Source organism: Poecile atricapillus, chromosome 9, assembly GCF_030490865.1.
Source record: "Poecile atricapillus isolate bPoeAtr1 chromosome 9, bPoeAtr1.hap1, whole genome shotgun sequence".
Classification (NCBI taxonomy): Eukaryota; Metazoa; Chordata; class Aves; order Passeriformes; family Paridae; genus Poecile; species Poecile atricapillus.
Genome location: NC_081257.1, coordinates 10,264,517 through 10,292,470, shown reverse-complemented (window position 1 = coordinate 10,292,470; position 27,954 = coordinate 10,264,517). Strand labels below are relative to the sequence as shown.

The following is a 27,954-nucleotide window of genomic DNA, read 5'->3' as shown; positions in this document are numbered from 1 at the left end:
AATAATGGTACTCAGTCATATCCCCAGGTTGCATTTTATGTCAACTTGAAGCACATCTACATTAACATTTAGTACCTAAGAACATACCTTGTAAAAGGTGCCAGGACTACCAGATAATCCCTTTTCAGTTTCTTTTTCCCACCTGATAGCTGACACAGCTCTCACTTGGCTTTGCTGCACTGAGCCAAACACCCTGAAATGATGCCATTTCCCCATTTGATTTATAAATAAGTAATGCTATTAAAAAACTATCTGTTCTGTAATTTCTATCTTCCTAGACTTGAAACTGGTATGTTTTAGTCTTATCACACAAGGCCATTAACTGATTCAAACAAATCTTAGGAAAAATTTAAGTTTTCAAAACACGGTACGAAAGCGGCTTCCAGAAGGACTCTTCCTTTCTTAAAAAGCAACTTCTATCTTGTCAGCCCAGCACTCTAGAAAGCATTCTGAAAAGTTGCTTTTGTGGCAATATCCAGTATAAATATAGCATAAAGAAATGTTTGATTAGTTAGCATTATTGAGTCATTTTTAGGTTATTTCAACTGTGAATTTTGTTGAAAATACTGTAAAACCCTACACTGCTGTACTTTCTGATAAAACACATATGCTCCCCTTCATTAAGTGATACAAAGACAGTTTTCTTTCAGGAACAGGAGAGAGATGCATCACTCCTTGTAACCAGCGATACACTCCATAGCTCCATCACCAGTACAGAACCTTTTCCAAGCTGAACATTTCATGGACTATGCAGGCATACAGAGAATCCCTCAAGTCATAAGCAGCAAGTCTTTTCCTGCCACTCCTCTGAAGAATTTGCCTTAATTTAAGAAGAAAAAATGTTTTTCAGTGAGAAACACTTCTTCATTGGCTTTGGGGAAATAAAAAGTTTCTCAACATTTCAAGTGGAAACAAGCTGGTTATTTAAATGTTGAAGGTTCTGAAAGACTTATTTTTTAAAAAAATATTTTTTATTCCTCTTTTTAATAAGCAGCAAGATATTTGCCTGTAATCTAAGGAGTTAAGTTGCTGAGATATCAGAAACTCCTGAAGTTATTGGCAGCAGCAATCTAAACAAACAACCACCATATACCACATTCCCCAGCCATACATTACACAGCACCTGCAGGAGGGCAGAACCCTGATCTGCCAAGTCATTGTCCATAACTTCTGGCAGAAACACAACAGCTTGAGCAGCACTTAACAAGTTCCTCTGTAAAACCATCCTTTCTGGAAGGAGCAGAAGGCAGAGTTGTATATCCATGACTACAAGTCCATTCCCTAATGGAAAACAGGTTTTGAAGCTGGAAGGACAAAAAATAATAGATGGAAGCAAACTGGAATTCAAGAACCTTCATTCTACCCTAACCATTTATTGAATGATCTTAGAACACCTAACAGAAGACTTCTTATAACCAGACAAGGCAGGTAGATTGTCCACACTAGAAGTAATTATGCATTTGCCTTTAAAAAACTTTCCTCTTTATGAACAAGTGTTTCTCTCCTGGTTGTTTGAGACAAGACTTCCTTTCAGTAAAAGAATGCTGGTTTTTAGCTGTAGTTAGAATATTACTTCACATATTTTTTTCCTGGCAGCATTACCCATTAAAAGGACTTCCTATGAACAGCCTTTTCCTAATCCCTGCCCTGGTGCCTGGCTGCTTGTTCTTGCCCCTCAGTGCTGAAAAGATCTTGGAGGGTGTACATGGAAAAACAGGATTAGCAAAACTTCCTCCTGCTACCTCTCCTCTTCCTTGGACGGCTATTTTTAACTCAGGTCAGTTCACTCATTGTGACTCACAGCAGCACCTCATTTACAGTTGCTCTGCACATAAAAGGAAGTGGCAATTGCAAAGGAAAATACACTTGGAGCTGCAGTTGAGCCAATGCTTGCCCCACACCCCAGAGCAGACCTAATTCAGACGGCTGTTTTCTGTGGAGGGACTTACAACATGTTATGCCTTCATGAAAGCAGGGCTTTTTTGCAATGACCACTATAATATCATGCTTCTTGTTTTTAAAATGTTTTACTTGCTGCAGACACAGACAGACTTACAAACTAACACTCTACAAACAGACTTCACAGAAGCCAAACGTCCTTCCCAGGGATCCTAACTGGTCACACAGTTGAAGACAACAACTTTTACAAAACTCCTTCATTACATCTCAGCAATACGGTCACAACAGACAGCATGAGAAAAGAACACCAGTATGTCACAGCATCCTGCTCCATGAAAGGTTCACACAGCACCAGAGGATGTCAGTGCACGTCTCCACAGAGCCAACAATTTCATGGCAGCAGCATTCTTGCACTGCAATGTTCTCACCTTTCAGCTGCAATAGAGGAACACGACTTTTACTCTCCATACCTCACCAGATTTCAGAGGTGACTGGAAATATCTCACCCACCACACACATACAGAATATCAGGCACAACCAAATCCTCAGCTCTGCCCTCACAACCACAGTTTAGATACTAATAGTGTTAAGCACCAGTCAAGAATCTATAAAGAGCCCCCAGTCATGGTGCTCTAACAAATATCATGGATTTTGGAAAGGCAGAGTACAACAGCTTAGACTTCATACTATCCTAGTAACAGCCCAAGGCTTTTGGCTGATTTGGAAAACGTAAGAATAACAAGCTTGAGTAAAGCTAAAAATATCAGTGAGAGCGTAACTGTAATTCAGACATAATTATGTTTTAAAAAGGCTTGTAGGAAGTTCTCAACTGCATAACATAGACCAGACTAAAAGTGCATTATGACTCAAGGACCATGACCTCTTGTGTTAGAAAATTACCAGCTGAACACTGCATATGCTGACCTGCTGCTAGGAGCAGTGCTGCAGTACTGCTGAGTCATGCAAAAGGTCTACAAGAAGGCTTAGGTTTTGTGAGGGGACAGAAATGGGGTTTTAGAACCAGAAACCAAAGCGAATGTTTTGCAGTATTCTTCACACATGGCATTTTCCCAGTTTACTCACACAAAGATGTCGTCTTTTGGCATGATATGATTTAAACCTTCATCCATTTGGAAGATTTTGTGGAATCGGTGATTATACACGTCTGTCACCACCATCTAGGACAGCAAGTGAGATTTGCAAAGTGATTATAGTAAAAGCTTACATAAATTTAGGCAAACTACCTTTAAATTCAAGCAACAGTTTATTCCAATTCTCTATCACTAGAGATTGTGTCAGCACACCAATATCAGTTGTACTTTAATTTTCTGTCCCTTCTCTTAAACCTCTTTACTGCAATGAAACTATCAGAATAAATCAATATATCAGAATAAACACAGATTGCTCTTTTCAATCTTATGAGCAAAGAACAGCACTTTGTTACAGTTTTGGCATGAGCCCATTGAGTTCAGCTTATCACCCATATAAGAGCTATGCCACCAAAATGCTTCAAGAACAAATATTTATCAAAATTACTGTCTGCATTTATCCTTACATTTTCTGCAGGAACACCAGAGAGTTTGGAAAGTGATTCACACAGATCCGAGATGGCCCCCATCATTGGCACCACAACCCGGTACTAGAAACAAAGATAATGTTATGCTTACACCAGGCAAAATAAAGCCATGAAAGGCAGAGAGCAAGAAAATGGAAATAAAATCTTAAAACTCATAGATCTTTAATTTACAGGAAGTTCTGATGAAGTTAAGGTCATAACCACACACTTCAAGGTCTTCTGGATCTCAGCTTTACCTTACAAAGCAGGGATCTGGAGGGAATGAAAGCCATTAACAGCTGGCCTTCTGCTGTGATCAGGCTCAGCAGTAGTAAAACCCAGGAAAAACAAAAATCACCAGACACAAGAGCTTGCTCAGAAAATAAAATTGCTGTTTCTTTCTGTGATAAAAAACATCTTAGAGCCATTCTTTTCAATGCTGCTGAAGATCAAGGCAAAAATCTTGACAGTCATGGAAATACTGCCAATCAGCTCCTGCAAAGTTGCATCAGGACATGCAGTCACTCTGCTTGGGTGCCCCAGCTTGTGCTTCTCTGACATTTGGCAAGCACAAAGCTACTTTAGGGATGTGTGTGTCCATTTATAAATAAAGAGGGGGGCAAATAAAAACCAAGTCTAATGAGGAGGCTGAAAAAGCAAATATGTAATTTATTTTTTTTCCAAGAGGAATTGTTTTTCAATTCTGTTTGAAATTCAGAGGCCTTACCCATCTAGAATCACAAAACCACAGAATATGCTGAGTTGGAAGGGACCCACAAGGATCATCAAGCTCAACTCCTGGCCCTGCACAGGATTCCCTAAGAGTCCCACCACCATGTGCCTGAGAGTGTTGCCCAGACACTCCTTGAACTCTGACAGGCTTGGTGCTGTGACCACTGCCCTGGGGAGTGTGTTCCAGTGCCTCTGGGTAAAAAGCCTTTTCCTGATACCCAGCCTAAACCCCCCACTGACTCAGCTTCAGGCCCTTCCCTTGGCTCCTGCCACTGGTCACAACAGTGAACAGCTTGAACCTGCCCCTTCAATTCCCTTTTTGAGGATGTTGAAGACCACAATGAGGTCTCTCCCCTCAGACTCCTCTTCCAGGCTGAACAAATCAGTGATATCATAAAGCTTCCCCTCCAGACCCTTCACCATCCTCATGGCTCTCTTTGGACAGCCTTTAATAGATTCATGTCTTTTTTTGTATTGTGATGACCTAAACAGCCCCCAGCATTTGAGGTGAGGCCACCCCAGTGTGGAACACAGCAGGACAGTCCCTCCTTTGACAAGCTGGTGCTGCTGTGCACCCCAGGGCACGACACAAGTTACATCTTTACATTTTCCAAGGTAACACGAGGTAAACAGGACAGTGCAAGCACGTTGCTGCTTTCAGGGAGCAGCACATCACCACAGGAAGCCACTTCCAGGTGACCATGACCTTAATTTCATGAGCCAAGGTTTTACAAAGTCACTTGATCTCACATCCCAGATTTTTCATTAGAAAACCCATACTACCTCACTCAAAGGTGGACATCAATATCCTTTAGATTACTTTAAGAGTCTCAACTTTAAAAGAACTCGACTTAAAGAAATTTGTGTCTTCAACATGCCTCACCTGGACAGGTCTGCGCTGTGGGTCTGCATATACCAGGGTAACTTCCATGAGACGATCCCTCCTCAAGGGCAGTGGGAGAGTTAAGTAACAGAAGGGATCAAAAGTCACAGAAACTTTAGAGCATTTGGGACAAACAAGAGTAGACTTGAAAAGACCATGAAAAATATCCACAATGATGGAATCATTCCTCAGCCTGTGATTCTCCCATGCCTCTTTTGCCACCTCCTATAAAAACAATTTTAAAAAATACATTAGAAGTTACTTCTTGCAAATATTTCTACAGTGGGGTGAGCACCAGGACCAAAGAAAACTTTGAAAATTGATACTGATATGTCAATTTCATAGGGAAGGGGCTCTACCAGTATGTGTATGTCCAGCATAACACACTGGGATTTCTTCTCAGTGAAATTAAGGCCGAGCAGCAAGCCCAAATTTAATCTGATTTAGCAGAGTTTGATCAGATATTCCTTGGTGCACACAATGCCAGAAGCATGAATGGAACTGAGGAGACAGTGACAGGGTCACATGCTGCTCTTCAGGACAACCAGGTACGCTCCACTCTCCAGAAGGAATGGAGTGCTTCCTCTTGCTTTGGAAAGGCAACTACAAGTTACAGCTTTCAGTAAAAAAAGCAGAGGTTTTTCTTCTGGGAAAATGATGGCCATGTTTCACAAAGACAGTCTAAAAGGGGACAAATTACAATTCCTTCAAGACCTTCACAAGACAACTTATAAGGTTGTCCTTATAAAAAAGGGTATCCGGCATTTGTCTATTCAGGGCATCAAAGGCTGCTCTTAACATAAAACTTTTTGTCTCAGGAAGAAAACTGAAAACAAATTTACTGGGCCTCTATTGAGTAAACCTGATAAGAGAATTACTTTTCTCTCTTTAGGTAGAGTGCCACAAGGCATGACAAGGTTGTCCTATACCAGAGACACTGCTCTGTAGGAAGGATGTTTGTGTGGCCTGGGTGGCCAGGAAGTGTCCCAGAACCCAACTAAATGCTCTGGGAAGCACCACCTGCCCTAGCCTTAAGTAAAGGGCACTGTACCGAATCAGGTCTGCCATTGGCATCCTTCAGCTCCAAATAGGGTTTCTTCTTCACTCTGTTCAAATCCTCATGCAAGCCATCTAGTAGAAAAGCCAGGAGCTCCTGGGAATCCTGCTGCTGGTATCCTGAAAACTGAGGAGCAAATCGCCCAACCTGTGTCTGAAACATGAAGGCAAGAGTGAGGGGATCTAAAACACTCAGGTTGGGGATTTTGCAGAGGTCAGCTCACCACTACCTTCTGTTGGCAGGAGGCTATGGTGAACTGGATGCTAATGCAGGTAAAGGTGTCACAACAATTTCCCCAGCTACTTTCAGTATTTCAGCAGAAAGCAGCTCTTCACACTGAAGCAATGAAAATCTTACAGCAATAAACAAAGTTATAGACAAGGGGGTACGTTTTGATCTTCATTTTATAATTTTTTAGATTTGTAACTTGCACACTTTTTCTCACTGACCAAAGTTCACAGCTGGCAATTCATATGACCTTGCCTAATTTTCCAGCAAAGATCATTCTGATTCATCTGTAAACAGCTCTCAGGCTGGGAGGTCATTTACTAAGTAACGTTAAAGAGCAGTAGCCAACTCTGAGGAATGACACTACTCACTGGCAAGTTCCTCCCTGTACCCTAAAAAACATTCACAAATCATGAAACACTGGAGCAATTCTGTCCTTACTGCCTTCATAACATCAAAATATGTGGCAGGCACATTAGCTTTCACTGTTTCTTCTGTGCCAAAGCTGTGCTACAGGAACATGACACACTTACTTTAAACATACGTGGGGCCACGTGAGACTGCCTCCCAGACCACATCTGTTTAATGAGATCTGCATAGGCTTCAGCAATTTCTCCCCTCATCCCCAGTGGGTTGTTCTGATTTATTTCAGCTTCATATTTATCTTCCAGGAAGTAATCAGTCAGAGGAGGAGTATTGCTCAGGCACTGAAAAAGTATTAAGAAAATTAATTTACTGCACAGAACACTACATATGTGTGTGACAATGAAACAACAAAATGAACTTTCAAATTAGAACATGTACCAAGTTAACAAAACGACTAAGACTTGAGAATTTGTTTAGTAAAACAAAAGAAAATAAAAAATTAAGGCAGAAATCTCCATTTGAAAGATTGGTATCTACCAAATTGATATCTATCTAGATTGATATCTAGAAAATGAAAGCATAATAGTAAACACAAGAAAGAAAGTAACCGATCTTTAACGTGACTAGTTTGCATGATAAATTAAGATTGAAGTATGTTTGAATTAAGTCACTTTGACAATAAAAAATTTTAAAGTTTCTCTTAGCTAAGTCCAAGAAAACACAGAGTGGCTTAAGGTTATCATGATGCAACTGAAAATAAAGTCATATTGAACAAGAATCAGGGCAGCTCAAGCTCATTGTGGTGTCCTGAATACCACATGCATAATGCATTACAGTTATTTTAAGACCTGTTCCAGATTTCAAAGCCATCACAGAGTGACTGAAGTCATCTCACAGCACTGGTACCACACAAAGTTTGCCCATTCTTTAAATCAAAGTTCATACAACTTGTCTCATATTTTGTTTGAACTTCGCAAAAAACTACCCTAAGCATGTTTTTACATTCTTAAAAATGAGCAAAATAATCCTAAGAAATTAAGTTTAAAAGTAAAGAAATAATTATTAGCTTTGCATCACTGTTTCAGCCTTAACACCTTGCACAATGAACATGAACCCTTCCTGTGGCTTTTTATGCTCTTAATTTTTCAAGAATCTTTAACACAGGCCTAGAACTGCACGCAGTGACCTGCTCATGTCACTTGTGCAGCCCACACAAGTCAAAACATCCTGCACGTCAGCCCATTTTTGGCAGGGCACAGCACTGGGACCTTATGTTACAGTCAGGCACCTGTTTGGTACAACTTCCCCTGGCCATTTCAGATGCCACATATTTCAGATTCAGTCCCCAATGTCGTAATATATTTTATAGTACTAATGAACTAAACATAAGCCAAACTAAACATGATTTTTTGGCCCATTTTTTTTTGAGGTTTAGTCTCCTCAAGGAAACACATTAAATATTCTCTTTTTTTCACAGATTTTAATCCACAACATGTATGAGACTGATCTTTTATTTAATTTTAATAAAGGCTCTTTCTAATTCTTACCTGTAATGCAGAATTCATGAAGCAGGTGTTTCCAAGGTTACTGAGTCCACAGAGTCCAGGCTGTGACAGGGAAGCACTGTCCCTGCAGTTGTAAGAGTTACAGACAAACCCAGAACCTCTGGAAAAAAAGACAATACAGTGAATTCCACAATGAGTTTCCTGAGTCTCAATACCACTTAAAAGTCACATCAAATACAAGTCAGAAAACTCTTTACTGAATTTTTTTAACCAGGCTCCCTGTTTCTGCTGCTTCACAGGGGCTAATGCTGAATACCAGAAACGTGAAATGTACGTGCTAACTTTGGAAACATTAATCCTTACAAAGTCTATTATTAATTTATGGCTCATAACACGTTCATTTCCTCTGTCTGAAAGTACTCAGCACACTATCCTAATGCAGCTAGAGTCTATATAATATACTTCAATAAATAATAAGAAAATTATGATCCATACCTGGAAAAGCTTCTACCACAATGAAAGAATATAATCCCTTCCCTCATGCTCTGAGTCACCTCAAAAAACAGGCAATGCTCTGGCAGTTAGTAAGCTCTGGAACATGCACTACTTTTGCAAGTGAGCAAGGAACAGCAGAAGGCAGTGGTTTCAAAAAGCTAAGTTTGATAAACAAGTAGTACAGAGAGTAGTACAACTCCTCTAGGGCACCATCACACTCCTTTTCTATACAGGCAAGGATGCATGGGATCACTCACATGAAGGATGACAAAACAAAAAGAACATTCCTGCTCTTACCCCCTGCCCAGGTGGGAGCTGTTCAGTCCATAGGAGTTACTGCTATCACCGTTAGTAATGACAGAAGTGGCAGACACTGAGGAGTAAGAACTTGCTGATGATTTTGAAGAGGTAGTAAAGTTTCTGCTAGTTGCAGTGCTTGATCTGGGAGAAAGGAAAAAGAAGTAGAAACAGTGCTACTACTTTTTTTATCCCCAGCTCCACCTCCCACAAAACTCCAAGGACTTGCTGTGCTACAGTTAACTACCCCACACAGAATTTACTGCCTTGATCTGTTTGATCACATTTCCAAACCATTGTCTGGAACAGAAACATCAGGAAAAAAGGACCAGAAGTAGAAGCAACAATTATTGCTTAAAGGCAAATCTGGGTCCCAGATAAGTAGCAAGTCAGACTGTGAATGAGAGGGAAGCAAGCTTTAATTTTGAGTAAACCACCTTGAAATTAGCAAGCAAACCCCCCGCAAATCTTAAGACCACAAAACACTCTACCTGCATTAAAAATTGACCAGGTCAGCCCTTTCCTGCCTGAAACTCAGACCATCTATTCAAACACAACATTAATCAAGAAGAAGATAACCAACAAGGCACTAAAATTTAACATTGTCTTGTCATAGCAGTTCCGTATTAAAAAAAAACCAGAATCACAAGATAGTACTAATTTTGACACTAATTAATTTCTCTATAATAGGAGTTGACTGGGATTAGGTCTAATCTTTCCATCTCTGCCCAAGACAACAAACAAAACCAAAAGCAAAAAGGTGCAGGACACCAAGAGCCACACAACAGTGGCTACTATCCCCAAAACACAGCAGAGAGCCAGCAGAAGAGAGGGCTCTCAAGCTTCAGCTTGTCCATTTATTATTTTTTATTGCGGCCCTCATTTTCAAATGATACAAACTAAAAATGGATATTCATAGTTCAGATGGTACTAAAAGAATGTGCTGGAAAACCGCTGAGGGGAAAAATCTATACAACAATGAACAAGCCATAAAGGCCATGACAAGGCGGAACAGCTGGACAGCCTCAACAGATTGGAAATAAAATAGCAGTAAAATAAATACAGCAGTAAACAAGTTACAAGAGGAGCTTCCAGATGAAATTGGAAAACCCCAAACACAGTCAAAACCTGAAGCATGCTACAAAACTTCACCAGCCAGCACAACAAAAAAGTATACTGGACAGTATCCTAGAATGAATGAGATCCATCAGAATAACTGAGAAAACCATTTCTGGGACAATACACAACATTCTGTCATTGCATGTTGGAGATGGAACTTCAAGATTACCAGGGCACCAAAGCAATATCAATGGGAAAACAGAAGGTCTAGACTATACAACAATTATCAGACTCATACGTGTGGGTTTCAAGGGTTAAAAATAAAACCATTTAGGAAACAACAACATGTAAATCCATAATGAACACATTTTAGAAGCTTGAAGTAGTGAATTATCTAGAAGCAAAGAAGAGCAATCTAGAAAATGCTAGAGTTGGAGAACTCAGCATCTCTGCTTTACACATTTGATCTCCCAGAGAGAGAACAGAGAAACTCAGAAGAAAATCTATTGGTGAAAAAGGAAAAGGAGGACAACCTCCTAAGGAAATTCCAGATTTCCAGCAGAAGCATACAGACATTGTTTCATCAAGAGTCACATGGCAACTAGAATTTCAAGTACCTCAACAGCATCCTACACAAAAAAAACCAGCTAAGCATTACAAAGGAAGGTAAAAAACAAATCAGAAAGCAAAGGTAGGACATAAATCACAGAGTGGAAAAAAGCCTACCTATAAAGTCACCCAGGATCTTGAGTGAATTCCAGCTAGAAAACTGTGAAGGTTCATGTAAGTAGCAAGACAACATGAGAAGCTAACAGTTCTCCATGTGAGATTAAAAAAAACAGAACTCAGATATATTTGGGAAGATAAAAAATTCTACCTATTCCTACATTTTAGAAGTTACTCATCTATATGTAAGTACTGAAGAAAAAATTTCCTAAGGACACCTTCTTACCCTCATTTCACAAGACTGTCACAAAGGCAACCATTGATTTCAGGTGAAGGGTACAGAGAGCAGCTAAGAAAAACATTTGTCTTTGGAAGCTTGGAACCTTACAAAATGTTCTGGCCTACTCGGTGGGTTAGCACTGAAACACAACTTCATCTTCACAATACTGAACCACATTGTCCCCATCTGCAGGTAAAGACAGCTGCTTTATTATGTTCTGCTACAAAACCTGTGAAAATCCCACACAAATGGCAAGTGAGAAGAATTCTTGAGACTTACAGGACAAAGAGGATAAAATCAAATTACTCTGAATCCATATGGTTGCTAAGTTAAAAAGACTCCTAAACTAAACAACTTGAAAAAATACTGTAAAAGGCTTTCAAGTGGTTGAAAGACACAGATAGAAAAAGTGTTTCAATTCAGCTGAGGACACCTTCAGAGCCCAGAGTCAGTTCTCCTCCTTTACACAACCAATAATAGAATAGTAATTTTGTGACAAAAAGTTTTTGTCACAGCCAGATTAGTTGATATTTTATTCCTTTGACAAAGCAGAGGCTGTAATGGATGCTCATTTAGGAAGTTCTTACATGCAAAAACCTCTGTAACTTATGTTACATCCTCAGGGCTCCTCTGTAAGCCTGGCATCTGCTGCAAACTCAAGCACTTCAAAATCATGGAATAAAGATCTGCACACAAAATATTTAGCCCAGCTGCTGAAGGGGTCCTCTGAAATCACACAGTGTCAGCACACAGTGCCATGAGTAAACAGAGGAGATGGAAGAGGAAACAGCAGGAAAATTCTAGCTTCAACCAAAGAACCAAAAGGTATTTTACTGCTGCATATTGCAAAGGGAGACAGATAGGTACCAGGCAGATGCTAAATACAACTTCACTCCAGTTTTCAAATACAATACCTGATGGAAGAGGTGCTATTTTTAAAGAACTACACAACTTCTTGTTTGCTTTTGCTAAGAAAATTATATCCAAGATAAAAATGTGTGCTAGGGCTGAAATGGAATTCTGCTAGTTCAGGACTTTATTTGGGGAGTCTTAAAAGTAACAATTTAAGATTACTAAATTGCACAGTCATGGATATACTCTCCTTTCAGAGACAAAGTATGCCTCTAATTTTTAAATTCCTAGAATAAGTATAATCCACAATCTCTTCTGAAACTTTGTCTAGAAGTAAAAGTAGTTTCAAACTACAGTAAGAAGAAAGTCTTTTGTTCTTTAGAGAGCAGCAAACTAACAAACAGCAGTGGCCAAGCATAGGCTGAATATATGGCCCAAGGACTGCTGTGGAGTTTAAGAGCATTTTTCCTGTAAAATGTCAGCCAGATTGATGGCTGGGGAAACACAAGGACAGTTGCCAAACTTGTGGAAAGGCTATTTCCTCTGGTAGGGGGCCAGCGCCTCTGACAAGTAGCAAATGGTGAGGAAAAGTCCTGATGTGACACAGAACCACCCACCCCATGGTCACCTTACACACACACTCTGCGAGTAGGAAGGGTATAAACTCCCAGCTTTCCAGAGCCTCTTTTGGCACTTGGGCAGCAATGCAGGTGCTCACCATTTATCTATCAACAGCAGAGAGCTCTACATCCTGTTTGGTTTATGTCATCAAAACTCTAAATTTGGGGAAAACTCCCTCATAAGCTTTCAGTAATAAACTGATACAGCTCACCAAAAAAAAAAAAAAAATCCGAATATTTTCTGGACCTGAGAAATAGAACACTGGCAAAAGTTTGCCTAAGATAGGATGAAGCACAAGACCAAGTACAAAAGAACAGATAATCCTTGTATTAATTTATACAATTCTTTCCCATTATCACCATTATCAGCATCAAGTCAATTTCACAAGTTTCATGCTACAATAAGTAAATATTTTTACGTCATTAGAAAACTCTAATCTACATACCAAGAACCACTTACATTTATCTCTCACTAGAGGTTAAATCAAAGCCATTAGATATCAGACTAGCCTGACAACAGACTACTCTGAGGCCTGAGAATGCTACACAGCTCCTTTTTAGCTTTGCTTCATGTGGAAACAAAAGGTTATGACCTGGGCTTGCACAGCTGCCTCTCCCATACTGACTGTCAACCAGGTACTTTAGATGAATGTTTAGTTGCTCTTCACGTCCATGGGATTACAGTGAGCTTTCTCCTGATTTATTTACACAGTACGACCTCTCAAAGTACTGTTTCAAAATAGGTTTCACTGACCTATCTGATCAACTCTTCAAGTTTAACACTAGTGTATCTTGATTTCAAATGAGATCACTTGACATCAAGTTCTGTAAGTTAAGTGTATTTTTCAGAAAAGCATTTTCCTTAACAGTATCAAGTCTGATGGCCCCTGGGATGGAACCAAGTAAGCATCAGACAGGGAAAGTCATCAAATTCTACTTTCTGCAGCAGGACTTGATATGAGCAGTTCCTTATCATTGCAAGCAACTTCCATTCTACACCATTCACTCTATACACATAATATTTCACCAAGCCCTGCAATTACCCATCTCTTCTCTAAATCAGACAGCACTGAGAGAATCTGTGTCACATTTACAGGCTTCTGTAATTGTCTCTTGTGGTGGGGGGCTGTGGTCAGCTATTTCTATACCCTTTTTAAGGGGGAACTACCAGAACTCTGAGCATTCACTACTGGCAGGTTTGGAAATACACTCCAAGATCCTTTCTGTCCTACAACAGCAAAGGACAGATGATTTGTTTCATTGTGCAGTGTACAGAGGTAGCTTTTTGAGCAGACTAGTTCAACGCAAATAGCACTTTTGTCTCCTAAGCACTATAGAAACCCTAAGCTATTTAATCCTCATACAACCTGTTTGAAACAGGCTTTAAAACACACTCTTGCTAAGAAAAGAAACCAGCAGCAGAACCACTGAAGAATACTCATATTTGAGATTTTCTCTCCTTCAAAATAACCAAAACAAAGCAGGCCACAACAGCCAGTGATAACCAGAGAACACGTAGGCACTAGAGCCTAGCAAACAAGCTGCACAAAATAACAGAAACCTTTAGAACATGCTTGCTTACTTTGCCAGGCAATGCTGTCCAGGCCACGTGCCATCTTCATTTTTCACTTCTATTAAAACAACCTGAAAGAGAGTGCAGGTAATAAAGGTAACTGCAAGTCTGTTACACATTTTGCAAAAGCATTAGCAAATCCCATTGTCAATGTTTGCTCAAAGTACATAAAAGCAAGTGAAAAAAAAATACACATCAGCTAAAGCACTATGTGAAATGAAACCAAAAAAAAAAAAAAAGGAGGGAAAAAAAAGGAGAGAAAAAAAGCTATGCCCCTTACCTGACCCTGATAGAGCCCTGCATCTTGCACTGTGCTATCCAGCTTGCTGAGCTGCTCATAAGTGTTACTCATATACCTGTTCCATAGCCTGGTTTCCTTCTCAGCTGGGATATTGAATAGTTTTCTCATTTCTTTCTCGATGGTAGCTGTTCAGGAGAAAGAAAAAACACCAAAATTGCTAAAACATGGGTACTTTTGAGAAAACACTAAGACATCCATTCAGCAAGGAGGTACATCACTTATCCTTCAAGATCCTTCACATAGAAAACATTATGGAAGCTATAATTGCTCATGCAGTTTGCCTAATATTAAGTCTGAAAGAATAAAAAACTTCTGTTTTCAGTCATGTAGTTGCCAGTCAAGCCCGCAAACCAGTAACATGCAGAACACTTTGAGAACTTTCTGCCCAAAGGCCAACTTCTCTTCATCTGAAAACACAGGTTCAAGTTTCCAGTTACTACTGTCAAGCTGCCCATTAAAGATGCTGTATTGGTTTTGCATGTCCTGGTTTTTGGTAGCAGAGGGCCACAGCGGTGGCTCCTGTGAGGAGCTGCTGGAAGCTTCCACCATGTCCAGCAGAGCCAAGCCCTGATGGCTCTGAAGTTGGACATGCTGCTGGCCAAGGCGGGGCCAATGAGAGAGGCTGGTGATGCCTCTGTGGTGACTTATTTAAGAAGAAAATCAAAACTAAGTCACAGTTTTGCTCCTAGTCAGAGAGGAGGAGGTGAGAACGTGTGAGGGAAACAACATGGAGACACCAAGGTCTGTGGAGAAGGAGGGGCAGGAGGTGCTCCAGGTGCCAGAGCTGAGGTTCCTCTGCAGGTGAGGACCATGGCAAAGCAGCTGTGCCCTGCAGCAGGGATGCAGAGATCCACCCACAGCACGTGGGAGAGGTGCCCATGGTGGAGCAGGTGGGTGCCTGGAGGAGGCTGTGATGCCGTGGGAGATCCAGGGGAGAGAGACGGGGCCCTGCTTCCAGGCTGGAGCAGCCTGTCCTTGGAGGGCTGCACCCCGTGGGAAGAGAGACCCACACGGCAGCAGTTTTGGGAAGACTGCTGCTTGTGAGACTGGAACAACGCCAGAGAAGTTCACAGAAAACTCCCATGGGAGGGATCCCATGGCCTCACAGGGGAAAAGGCCTCACTTCCTCTCCTGGAGCAGTTCCCCTGTGCCCTGTTTCCCTGTGCTGTTGGTGGGAAGGAGGGAGAGGCTGGGGAAAGAAAAGGTGTTTTTAAGGGCTTATTTTTCTACTTATTATCCTCCTCTGACTCCATTAGTAATAAACTCAGTTTAAACCTCTAAGTTGAGCTTATTTTTGCCCTTGCAGTATTTTCTCCCAGTCCTTATCTCAACTCATGAACCCTTTGTTAATTTTTTTCTCTCCTCTACCCCGCTGTGGCAGGGGAGGAGGGGGAGTGGGCAGTTTTCATGGGTGGCTGGCATTTGGCCAGTGTCAAACCACGACAGATGCTTTCTTCAGTTCAGTGATGTAGATGCAGAACAGTTGACATTCAGCATTTTAACATGTGAAAAATATAGCAATGAGAGAGAGAAAAAATTCAGATTTGCTCCAGTCTGGAGGTCCTGGAGGGCACAGATTATGTCTTGAGACAGCCTCAGAGCACAGCTTCATCTATCAGAGAACTACTTACCAACAGTATCTGCCTTGCTGAAGTGGCAGCTGATGACATTGTCGGGATCACTGCTCTCACACAGCTTCAGCTCCAGGAGATAAACCTCAACCTTATAGTGCTTCACAAACAGCCCATACTCCACCACCTGCACACAGGGAACAAAGCAACACAAAGCTGCAACACTGAGCAGCCCTCTAAAGTACACAGTTCTAAATACTGTGAGCCTTTTGGAGTGTTCAGAGTCAAGCCATAAACTGAACAGTGACTCGCTCCTACATTCAGTCACCACGTTGTTTGGGGGGGTTTTGTTTGGTTTTTAAAACAGGAAATCCCAGGGCTTTCCTTCCACAGTGCAAAGTTCCAGAAGTCCATCATCACAGTTGAACTGACAGCGTCAGCTAATTGCTCATGAAAAATATTTGATAACACAAAGCATTCTAGAAGAAAATTACCTTTGCCTCTAGTCTTTGGCTAAGTTTTATATAAAAAAAAAAAGTAGCCAGGCTGGAACACTGAAGCAAAATCTCTTCTATCAGAAGAGAGCAGACCAAAGCATTAATTATTTTTCTGCACAGTACATAGAACCTGCCTCATTACTCTCTCCTAGAAAGAACAGAAAAGTACCTCTGAAGTTGTTTTGATGACAACGCTTTATTTCAGAGTACTTTTCTAATCAATTTCACATTTGAGAGAATATTCCAATAGGTACATTTACTCCTGCCAATAGCACCAGCATATTTTTAAAAAAGCTTCCCTAAAACTGGACACCATTCTTCACCTACAGATCATAAAACACATTATGCCAGCAAGAAAAGCACATTTCACAGGCCAGTTATGAGACACCTGCAATGTAACACAAGGAGTAAGAAAAATTCTCTCCAGAGTTCTTGGCAGCTACAAAGCCTCTGAAACTGATACCATATTTCATTGAAAAAGCTGGTTTAATTTTTAAGAGTAACAGTGAGAGGCATTTGGTCAATGCCCTTAATTTGCTTAAAGTTTCAGTCAGACCTGAATTGGTCAGGCAGTTGGACCAGATCATTAAGTCCCTTCCAACTGAAATATTCCATTCTATTCATGTGACACCAGACTTGGTATGATCTACATCTAACATTTTACAGAAAAAAAAAAAAAACAACAAAAATTACCCAGCTTTGGAAAGGAACAAAGAATTAAGACCTAAACTTTAGAGACAATTCCACGAAATTATGCTTCCATGTTTGGAGGATTTTTGCTTTTAGAAGGTTGTAGATATGCAAGGTGCTTTAAAGGTAAATAATTAACACACACATTTGGAAAGATCTTCAGTACTTTGCTGTTACAACAGAAAGTAAAGCCCCCTGTTTAAACAGCTTCTTGACAGGCAGAGCAGACTTCTTTTTAAGAAAGAAAAGAAACCAAGTCAGAAGTTTTCCATTTATTTTTCAGAATAAATGTCACTAAATGTGACTTCCTGTTCTCCAGTATTCTGTAGTTAGAAACAAATAAAATCCATATTCAGAAATTAAAAGAACTCTTTCCAAGAAGTTCCTGATCAGATCATTGTGTCCATCAGGATGGAGGAATGAAGTCTCTAATCACCTGCAGATGTATTTTAAACCGCATCTGACCAGCTTCCTTGCTCTCTGCCAAAGTACAGCTCAGGCCATGCCACAGCACAGCAATCTCAGCACAACTCAGCCACTGAGGAAGCACATTAATACACCTTCCAGTGGGACTCCAGAGATGACTGCCCAAAAATATGGTTTGAGACTATCAAAAGGAACCTGAACCACAAATAAATCTAGCCTAATCCTCCTGTACTTGGCTCTGATCATCAAACACAGAGATGGAAGAAATATATTTTAAAACCATAAAGCTGCCTGAAAATCACTTCCCAGATCCTACTTTTATGGATATTTTAATGTATGAATTACAATTGATCCATCTTTAGGAAAAGTCTTAAAGCATTCAAGGACCACAAGTTTAAGTGCTTGACTTTTAATGCTATCTGGGGAATACTGTAACCAGATCCTACCTACACTCTACTCAGGTGCAGCAGTGCAGCTTCCACGTCTCACTGACCCACTGGATTTTTGTAAGAGGTTGTTACAGCCCACAAACCTACTATTCTACTATATTTTAGCATCATCTTAAATATAAAAACCCCCTTCAGCTACCAGGTTAACAACAGAGACTGACAGTTTCATAGCAATTCAAAACTTAAAAAATTCACTCTTAACTAGACCCAGAATAACCTGTCACGTTAGGTCTGTAAACCAGCAAAAGCTCTGAGCTCTACCCCCTTGGTTATTGCACCACTGAAAGTAGCATCAGATACTACAACAAAAGAAGCTCATGCAGTTAAGTGCAAGTGTTTCCCCAACGGCTCCCAAATCTCTTGTCAACTTTCAAATTTTTCAGAAAAGGGAGTGGGCAGTAACATGCCATGTTTTGTGAAAGCCATCAGCCAGTTCACGAAGGAAAGCTCCCTCACTTGGAGAGGCACTGCTCAGTAACAGTACCAGTTCTCCCTCTCAGCACAGACTTGCAATTCCTCAAGATGTTACGCGCTTCTCTAAAACCACATCTCCTTTACATGCTGCAATTATTTTCTTCTCTCCTATTTCTTGCTTCCATGGGAGTTCTGTCTACTCAGCTGAGTGAACCTGAGGTCACCTGGTGATCCTCACCAGTCACCAGAAGACATCAGAATTTCTCACTACACACAATTTCTAGCCCACACTGAATGACAACATTCCAGTACCACTGATCACCACTTCCTGATCTGACTTCCCTTTTGGTGCCACACTTTCCTAGGTCTTGCACACCTTGGAGTAACCCTTAGTTAAAACACAGTGCTGCTTAAACATAAGGGATATTAATTCCATACGTTATATCAACATTTGGTGTAGTGATTCCTCTTTTAATGAACCCCACACACTGGCACTCGTCAGTCTAACCACTATAATATCCTAAGACTAAAATAAAAACAAAAATTACCTATACACATTTTTTAAAAACAAACAAACCCCCCAAACTTGCCGATTTCACCTTGCATAACAGTTTATATGCTCAGAATACATACATGACTGCATTTGCCAACGAGAAATATGACTTACAGGACAAAACCATATATCTGTCTCTTTATAATGATTTCAGAACCACGCAATTTTGGAAAAGAAAACAAGAATCACCTTAGTCTCCAGAGGAAGACCCTAATCCTTCTGCACTAAAAGACCCATTCTGTCCTGGAAGATATACAAGTTTGACCAACAACTTGTACTTGTCCACAAGGTACAAATTATCCTATGCAATATAAAAGCACTGTACTAGTCCAAGGAATCATAACCTGAACAAGGTTCAGGGCTCTTGCCACAAATAATCCATCAACTCAGAACCCCTGAACATTCAGGCATTTTGGCTGAAATACAGGCATGTTGTTCTTTCAGACAAGGCAAGAAGACATCAATTTATTATCTCCAAAGAGCTGCTGAGAATCCTGTCTTAGCTGACATCTGGCAAAATAAACAGTTTAGGTTTGACGGAGATCAAACGATGAAATCAGGAGAAGTTGATTCAGCCGTACTTACTTTCCTCACAATAGGCTGCTGCCCGTCTATGCAGCCATACCACGCTACTAGTTTGTTCCAGGCTTCGGTGGGCACCAGCACGTAATCCAGCTCATCAATGAGGTGTTCCTTTAAACTCTGAGTTTCTGGATCTAAAAGGGAGACAGACGGCAGAGAGCAGGGCATCAAACAGCACCTTTTCTTCTCCAAACCCACACACGTACTGCCAGGACACCAAGAAACACCGGCGCTCCCAGGGAGGCAGAGCCGGGCCAGTCCCGTCACGTACAGGGCGGTGCGGCCGCGCGCCCGCTCCAGCACTCGGCTTCGAAAGCGAAAGCGGCGCGGGGAAGTTCCCCGGCCGAGCCCGAGCCGCGGCCCCTGCCCGCAGCACTCACCGACGAACAGGCCCGAGTTGTCGATGGGCCCCGGGAACAGGCCCGCGTTGTCGACGGGGCCCGGGAAAAGGTTGGGGTCGCCGGCGCCGAACATGTCCCAGCTGTCAAAGCCCACATACTTCTTCCACTGTTTGAACCACCGGCTCTCCACCAGGTACCTGCAACACACGGCACCGCCCGGAGCGGCCCCTCAGCGGCGGCGCGGCCCGGCCCGCAGGCCCCGCCGCCCGCAGGGGAGGGGGACGGGGAGAGAGGGGAGGCGCGGGTGTGCTCACCAGGACTCGCCGGGCCGGAGGGCCGTGGCCAGGAGCGGCCCCAGCTCCGCCCGTTGCTCCGCCGGGTCCGGCCGGGCCCGTTCCCCGCCGGCCGCGGCCGCCGCCATGTCCATGCGCGAGACCCGGCGCGGGCGGAGGTCGGCGCGCGCACGAGCGCGCGGGCGGGCACGCGCTGGGCGAGTGGGAGGGACCCGCCCCGCCCGCGCGCGCTGCGTGCGGGGTGGGCGGGGCCGCGCGCGCTGTGGCGGCGGCCGCCATCTTGCGGCGGAACCGTGAGGGCGCTTGGGTGGTGCGGCAGCTGTCGCGGAGAATGTCATTATGGGGGCCGCAGGGAGAGCCCGGGGAGCAGGAGCGTTCGTCCCCGAGGGGGCGGACGTCGTCTCCGAGGGGGTTTCGTTGTCGAGAGGGCTCCCGGGCTGGCTTAAGTCCTCAGCTAAAAACACTTCTGCAAACACTGCTCCCTTCCGCCTCTGCAGCAGCAGCGCCAACCCAGCCTTCCCCAAACCTGCTCAGGGTGGCTGGTGCCAGCTCACTGCTCTGGGCTGCGAGCACTGTGTACTTCACTTTCTCACCAAGAATCTTCCCGCTAAATTATGGCTCAGTGAAGATCGAACCCAGACTGAAAGCTTTAGCTCTTCATAAAGATTATATTTTCCTTTCCCTCAGGGCAGTCTCTGACAAAACAGGTGGCAGAACTGTTTGGTTGGACTGTGGTTTCAGTTTCAGACGCTCCATTTTCTCACATGGAGCACACTGGCGAGGGTGTTGGACCTCAAAATGTTACAGAAATAAGCGGGAGAACGGGTGTGTGTGACCGACTGGGGAGCGCTCAGGAGTTTGGGTATTGTCTCAGGAGAGAACTGCTGGAGGGGATTTAGGCATTGATCCTCGAGTAGCATGTCCTGTGCTGTTGAGGGAGCCTGTCCTTGAGAAGGAGGCATCTTGGGAGGAATTCAGAAAATCTGCATTGAACGGATGCACCAAGGAAATCCCTTTACCTTATGTGAAGAAAAGGCAGGGGTGCTGTGACTGCCTGTGCCAGGAGTGTTCTGGCAGCACCACGGGCAGGGGGGCTCTGCCAGCCTGGCACTGCTGCTGCAACCAGGGCAACGTGATAAAAGCCTTTATCTTCCTGACAGCAGGGCAACTCCATTCAGTTAACACTGAAAGAACCATTTTCTCCTTCCAGTAAGAGTTGAGTGTTGTTACTTCAGTTTTTCTCAGAGGGCAGGGCCCCTTCGGGCTCTAACACACCCTATTATGGCAAGGCTGGGTGTGTTTTTAAAATGAGTCAGCTATTCTGAGATAACGCTTGTGTGGCTGACCTCACTCTGCTAATGAATTACTGACTGCTCATAGAAAGTGCGGTAAAAAATTAAAAGGTTTAATTCTTTCTGATTCAATGCAAGAAAATTACATTGTGACAGTTTCACTGTAGACAGAGGTGTCTGTGTTCTCCTGTCTCCTCAAGCACTTTCCTTTCAGCCATTGACTTCTGCCCTGATCTCCAGCTCAGCCCCAATGGGTGTGAAAAGTGCCACTGACAGCAGCAAAGCCCCCTCAAGGGCTCCCCTCCACAGGACTGGAGGCATGATGAGCCTGTCTTATGATGGCAATGATCAAACACAGTAACTGAAAGCTGCTGAGGAGAAAGGAAATTTAAATAGCTGAAAGAACCTTGTACAGAGTAAGAGAGGTCTCAGACTCAGGGTGATGGCACTTACGTAGAGTAGAACTTCTGAACACCACATCTCATCAGACAGGATTTCAGCAGATAGCCCAGAGTTTAGTGGGCAGAACACTAGTGAAGTAATGAAGAGAGGGAGAAAGGGCCAGGAATTATAATTTTTCTTGGAATTAGTAACACTTCTGACTGCTCCAAATATTTGAATTTGTTTAAGGATTTAAGAAGTTGGCAGCAACTATCAGCAGCTAAAGGGGGGAAGAAATAAATCACTAGGAAGGGGGACAAGTAGGGGACAAACACTTTCTAGGAAGGAGAGAATATATGAAACTTTGTTGTGCAGAAGAATGGAAAAGCAGGAACACTAACAGAGGGATTAATTGTTTGCAATTAAAGTGTGGTGTAGGAGTATATATGTGACAGATGGGAGATGTTGAACGGACAACATCCTCAAGCCACAGAAGCAACCAATTGTGATAAAGTAGTATTTATTGTAAGGTTTCCCTCTGAGTCAGTCTGTTTCTCTCTGGAATTACAGAAATTACAGAAATAGAACTGGGCTGGTTTATAATCCCTGAGGAATTCCCTGGGATTCTTCATGCCTCCTCTCAGCACAGAGCTGCTGCCTGTGGTGAAACATTCACCTCATCATAACACCAGCCAAGGTTTGTGTGTGAGATCCTGTGTGGGGACCATGCTCCACTGTCCCTGTCACTGCCAGAGAGCTGCAGCTGGTGCCTTCTGGGACACAGCCCCCTGGACCCCGGAGCCAGCTGCTCCAGGAAGTGCTGAAACCAGACCGGGAATATCAAGGCTGGGCAGCTTTCAGCCGTGCTGCAGAGCTCCTGCTGGTGTGCTTACACTGGGATTACACTCGTTTTCCTGCTGGCATGGCTCATTTTTGTCCTGGAATCACGTCACTGTACTGCTTCTGGCACGGCTGGAGCTGTTCTGGAGCTGTTGCTTTGTTTTCCTGCTAGCACAGCCCCAGCAGTCAGAAGGTAAATAAATCTCTTGGCCGTAGGCACAGAATAAGCACAGTGCAAGGTGCTCTTCTGACCAGCAGGCATGGCAAGAGACCTTTTTAGGCAGGATGGAACTCCAGCAGGTGTTTGGTTCTGCTCCCTGTAGCTGTGAGCTTTGACCAGAGCCAGAGGTTGGTTAGGAACAGAGGAGGCCCCACTCAAACGGCTCAGGTTTGGTGAGTCAGGAATAAGGAAGTGCCACAGTTTACGTTGAGAAAGATTTTTCAGTGCCCTGAGTTTCTGCAGCTCATGGTCCCCTGTACTCTCCACCTATTTCAACATCCTGCCTTAATGAGGGAAGTAGAACAACTGAAAAAATAATTCCCTACACCATGCATCATCTGCTGCAAAGCTTAAATAGCTGCTGAAAACATCCTGTTTTTTTCTATTAAGCTGTTCTGGGATTTAAGAAAATAGCCCGGTGAGGATTATGCAATCTGAGTTCAAAGCTCGATGACTCAGGGGTAGCGGCAAGCAGGGTGGTGCTGGTTGGAGAATTTACCCAGTCTCTCCTCAACCTTGAGGGATCCTTGGATATAGGTGCAATAACAGAGCAACTATGAATTTGTGAAGTGAAAAGCTACAAATAAAAAAAAAAAACCACACCAAACCCTCTAATCCTGAATGTTTTTATTATGAAAATTGTGCACTAATGCCTGAAAGCATTATGCCTTCCCTTGGAGAGACCAAGTTTCTAGTCTGGGTAGGGACTCCTCAGTCCCACACCAAGTTTATGCTCAGTGCTACAAGGCCTTGTGAGGAGTGGCTTATAATGAAAATGTGCTTACAGAGCCATTTCAGGAGTGAAAGTTTTCCTGTTGAAGACGTTGAGCTACTGGGCAGAAGGATGGAAGGTGAAATTTGGCACAGGCTCATGATTTGCCACAGGAAACCAATCACAATTCCAGCCATTTAGCAGCAGCCTGTAAAGCCAGGATTGCTGAGCAGGGCCAAATGTCAGAATTATTACTAAATCAGAGAATCATTAAGATTGGGAAAGACCTCTAAGATCATTGAGTACAATTGTAGCAACTTCCCATTAAGTACTTCTCAGCTCCATAGTTGGCAGGAGTCAAAAAAACTATTAGGGAAGAAGTGAAAAGAAAATATTTCCTGGCACATGTGCACTTGGGAGTGTCATATACAATTCCTGTGCCCAAAGGGAAACAAGGACACTTAGGCAAGGCACAGTTTCCATGTGCCAAGTGTTTGAATGGGGTGGTATTGCACTGGGAACGTGAACAAACTGGTTTGTCACATGATTCCCTGCATTGTGAGGTGCTGGGGATGCACAAAGGTGCTTCAGGTCTCATGGAGGACTGCAAAGCATGTGAGGATCTGTGCTGGGCCACCACTGATGCGAAATGGGTAGAGCCAGTGAGGGGGCAGTGGCTCTGGAGCAAGGGGAGGGACAGTGGTTGCTGCTCGTGGTCGAGGTCCCTCCGGGCTGCAGGATTGCTTATCTCCCTGCCCCAGTAGCTGTTAGCCAGTTATGGCCTGTTGCTGGTAGCCACACTTGGAACTCATCAGCCTGTGTAAAATCACCCCCTGGCCATGTGCCAGCGTGTTCCCTCTGCAGGAAGCCTTAAGGAAGGTCCAGTGAGCAGCGGGGCAAGGTCTGTTTGTTCCTCCCTCCCGTTCTGCCAGGCTTGTTACCCGTGGGGCAGGACACGGTACTGATTGACAGCTTGCAGAGCTCATGCCCTCGGTTTACTTCAGCCTGACTGCAGAGCCCTGCTCGAGTACCCCAAATCTGCCCCTGTGCACACCCACATGGGCTAATGAACAGGTAACAGACCCATCACGTTCTGCCCAACTCACCCAGATTTATCAAGCCACAGCCTTAAAGAAAGTACACATTTTTTTTTTATTCAGAGAATCACAATAAACTACTGAGACTCACAGCTGCTTGCCCTGGCATAGCTTCCCAAACATTCCTGTGCAGCTTTTGAAAACATCAAGCACACTTCAAGGATTTAGAACATGCACCATCATAAGCAAAACCTGCACGAGACATTGGGATTTCTGCCTGAGCTCCCTGCAAGAAAAATAGGCAGGTGCGCAACAAGGGGAAAGGGCAGAGAACATTCTAGGCAACCTTCTGCAGAAGCAACTCAATATCATCCTGGATCTTGATGGTTTCGAAACTCCGGCTGTAGCGTTTGAAGGGCACGCCGTCGGGGCCAATGAGAAACTTCTCGAAGTTCCAGGCGATGTCGTTGCGGCGGACCGGGGACCAGATGATGTACTGCGGGTTGGTCATCAGCGAGGAGGGGTCGTCGTGCGGGAAGGGCAGCGCCTCTTTCAGGAAAGTGAAGAGGGGGTGCTCGTCCTTCCCGTTCACCTCGCACTTCTCGAACATGATGAAATTTGGCTTGTACCCGTTGCCAGGACGAACGTGCTCGAGCATGGGAAGAATCTCATCGTTGGTGCAGTTTTCCTAAGGAAACAAAGGTAAACCCGCCCCGAGCACGGCCCGTGAGAGCCCGGCCGCGGCGGGCGGCTCCTTCCCGCTCCCCGGGCCCGCTCCCCGGGCCCGCTCCCCGGGCCCGCTCCCCGGGCCCGCTCCCCGGGCCCGCTCCCCGGGCCCGCTCCCCGGGCCCGCTCCCCGGGCCCGCTCCCCGGGCCCGCTCCCCGGGCCCGCTCCCCGGGCCCGCTCCCCGGGCCCGCTCCCCGGGCCCGCTCCCCGGGCCCGCTCCCCGGGCCCGCTCCCCGCCCTACCTGGTGACCGAACTGGTTGCAGGGGAAGCCGAGGACCTGGAGCCCACGGGGGCCATAGCGCTGCTGCAGCTCGTTGAGCTGCAGGAAGTCGCGCCTGGTCGTGCCTCAGAGCGACGCCACATTGACCACCAGCAGCACCTTGCCCCGCAGCGAGCCGAGCGACATCGGCTCGGCCGCGCCCAGGGGCCGCGCCGCCAGCCCCGCCAGCCTCGCCGCACCGCCCGCCGCCGCCGCTGCCATGCTGCACACTGCCGGGACAGCCGCCCCGCGCCCGCCGCCGCCGCGCTCCGCCCGCCCCGTCCCGCCGGGAGCCGCCTCCCACCCCGCCCCGAACCGCCCAGCGCTGCCTGCCCGGGCATCGCCCCCGCCCGCCCGCCAGCGCCTCCCGGGCCTGGCGGGGCGGTACCCGGGTCAGCTCTGAAAGGGCTCGGCGGGCTTTCATCAGTGAAATGAGCAGAGCGGGGTGGTTTTAAAACCCACGGCTAACCGGGATGTATCACCGATCCTCGGAAACGCTGTGGAAAAGCAGTAAAACAGAGTGGTCCCAGGAGTTCCACCCTTCGTAGTGACACGGCCAGCCGCGTCCAGGGGTGGCACAGTGGCACCAATGCTGCAGCATTTTCCGAGGACACCACTGCCACAGAGCATGGCTTTGGGGAGAGAAGCACCTTCAGTTTGTGCATCAGGAAGAGAAACGGGAGGGGCACAAGACAGAGGGGCAAAAAATTCCCTTCTTCAGACTCCTGTAATTTTTCCACCTCTTTGAGGCTGTTGAAGTCTACACACAGGACTACAGCTTGGTATATCCTCATTAGAAGAAGAGAAGTAGACTCCTTTTTCAGATTCAGACGTTGCTTTTCCCCATCCTTGACTTTTCCATTTCTTCTCTAATTTGCTTTGTCTAACTTGCTAACTGTTTGCAGGAGTGGTACATCAAGCAGCATTGACTGCTCTGTTCCCCACAGATTCCCCACAGCCCTAAGTGAACTGAGCTGTTTCTTGTGCTCACACCAAGCAAGTGGCCTGGCTGTCCCTGCAAGGTCTTTGTGAACCACTGCCCTCCCCCAGAGCACCCTGTGAAGAGGCAGGTCGGGGTCAGGCCTTGTGTCCATGTCCATGGGTTGGACCAAAAAGGACTGTGCAGCAGCACGGCAGGAACAAAGAGCCAGGGCCTCAGCTCCAGGGCAGCTTCCAGGGGGAAGCTGGGAGCCCCTGCTGAGGCTCCTGCCAGCATCTGCGCCAAGTGAGCTCCATTCACAACAGCCCAAGGTCAGACAGCTGCTTATCAGCCCTGGCCCCCAGCCAAGGCAGCCTGGGCCCCCGCACGGGGGGATGCGCTCAGCCCCCCCTTGCTGTCTGCTCTTTCATGCTTGGGAGCAGGGACTTGTCACGAAATGCCAGCTGTCACCAACAGGCACCACATAATGCTGCCTCTCTGGTCTGGGTGCCCAGGTGACTGCAGGATCTGGGGGGTTGCTTTGAGCTGCTCTTGGCACCTGCCCCAATGACTGGGAACTGGAATAATTCCAGTTCCCGGCTGTGGCAAGTTTTGGGGATTTTCCTGATTATTTTGCATCTTTGGGGACCTGCATGTGTTGCAGCAGTGATGGCAGGAGCCATGTCAAGTGTCCTGAGAGAGTGCTGGAGTTCAGCTGATGAGCAGAGGCACATGATCCATGTTTGCTCTTGAATAGATTGACGGTTACAGTCAACACAGACTCCTCCTCACCCACCCCTGGGCACAGCGAGACACAGTACCCGAAGAAGAGGAATTTCCCTTCAGGGTGACCTCTAGGGAGGGGCCACATCTCTGCTGCCACTTTTGACTTCAGACTGGCACCTTCACTCCTCTCTCTGGTCCCAGGAGTTACTCTGAAGTAGGGGAGTTTACTTCTGAGGCCCTGCCCTCTCCAGAGGAGCACAGGTTAGGCCTTTCCCTTCCTTGATGAGCCAGTTTTAAGGGCAGAGAATGAACTTCCTTGTTGGCTCAGAGTAAGGCCTGTGCCTGGACACAGTCTGTGCAGCCTACACAGCTGGGATTCAGTTGATCCAGTGCCAGAAGCTCCAGGGGGACCAAATGTGTTCAGGGGACCCCTTTTGGGCAGTGTGACAAGTACCAGTTGCCCTACATGGTCAAAAAAATTGCTGTTTAACAGCAAGAACAGTAAGTAATCACAAAAGCCACACAACCACATCTTCTGGCCTCCTGTTTACATCATGTACCCACTCTTGGTACTGGACTCCCACCCCTGTCCAGGGGGCTGGCACTTGGCTCCTTGCTTTTCCCCTGCCTCTTCCACAGCTCCCTGCCTGCCTGGA

At 44.9% G+C, this 27,954-nt stretch overlaps 2 protein-coding genes across 3 annotated transcripts in view; both read right to left on the bottom strand.

Moving 5' to 3' along the window:
* USP4 (ubiquitin specific peptidase 4) overlaps positions 1-20,714 on the bottom strand; it is a 32,139-nt gene extending 11,425 nt beyond the window's left edge. Inside the window, exons 1-13 of one of the 2 annotated variants that reach the window (XM_058845103.1) lie at positions 20,206-20,714; positions 19,931-20,088; positions 19,554-19,684; positions 16,000-16,126; positions 14,348-14,493; positions 14,077-14,138; positions 9,018-9,161; positions 8,268-8,385; positions 6,888-7,061; positions 6,121-6,279; positions 5,070-5,294; positions 3,455-3,538; positions 2,983-3,077 (exon numbers count right to left, since the gene is read on the bottom strand). In XM_058845103.1, the coding sequence (XP_058701086.1) occupies positions 2,983-3,077; positions 3,455-3,538; positions 5,070-5,294; positions 6,121-6,279; positions 6,888-7,061; positions 8,268-8,385; positions 9,018-9,161; positions 14,077-14,138; positions 14,348-14,493; positions 16,000-16,126; positions 19,554-19,684; positions 19,931-20,088; positions 20,206-20,522 (1,940 nt within the window). In that variant the 5' untranslated portion in view covers positions 20,523-20,714. The remainder of the gene's footprint in view (positions 1-2,982; positions 3,078-3,454; positions 3,539-5,069; positions 5,295-6,120; positions 6,280-6,887; positions 7,062-8,267; positions 8,386-9,017; positions 9,162-14,076; positions 14,139-14,347; positions 14,494-15,999; positions 16,127-19,553; positions 19,685-19,930; positions 20,089-20,205) is intronic. The other variant, XM_058845101.1, reaches the window with a different exon arrangement.
* A 4,048-nt stretch (positions 20,715-24,762) lies between these two features.
* Positions 24,763-25,936, bottom strand: GPX1 (glutathione peroxidase 1). Its single transcript, XM_058845104.1, has 2 exons — positions 25,636-25,936; positions 24,763-25,354 (listed from the first exon to the last, which is right to left on the bottom strand). The coding sequence occupies exons 1-2, from the start codon at positions 25,873-25,875 to the stop codon at positions 25,004-25,006; spliced, it is 591 nt and encodes a 196-aa protein (XP_058701087.1). The 5' UTR covers positions 25,876-25,936; the 3' UTR covers positions 24,763-25,003.
* Positions 25,937-27,954: the final 2,018 nt, after the last annotated feature.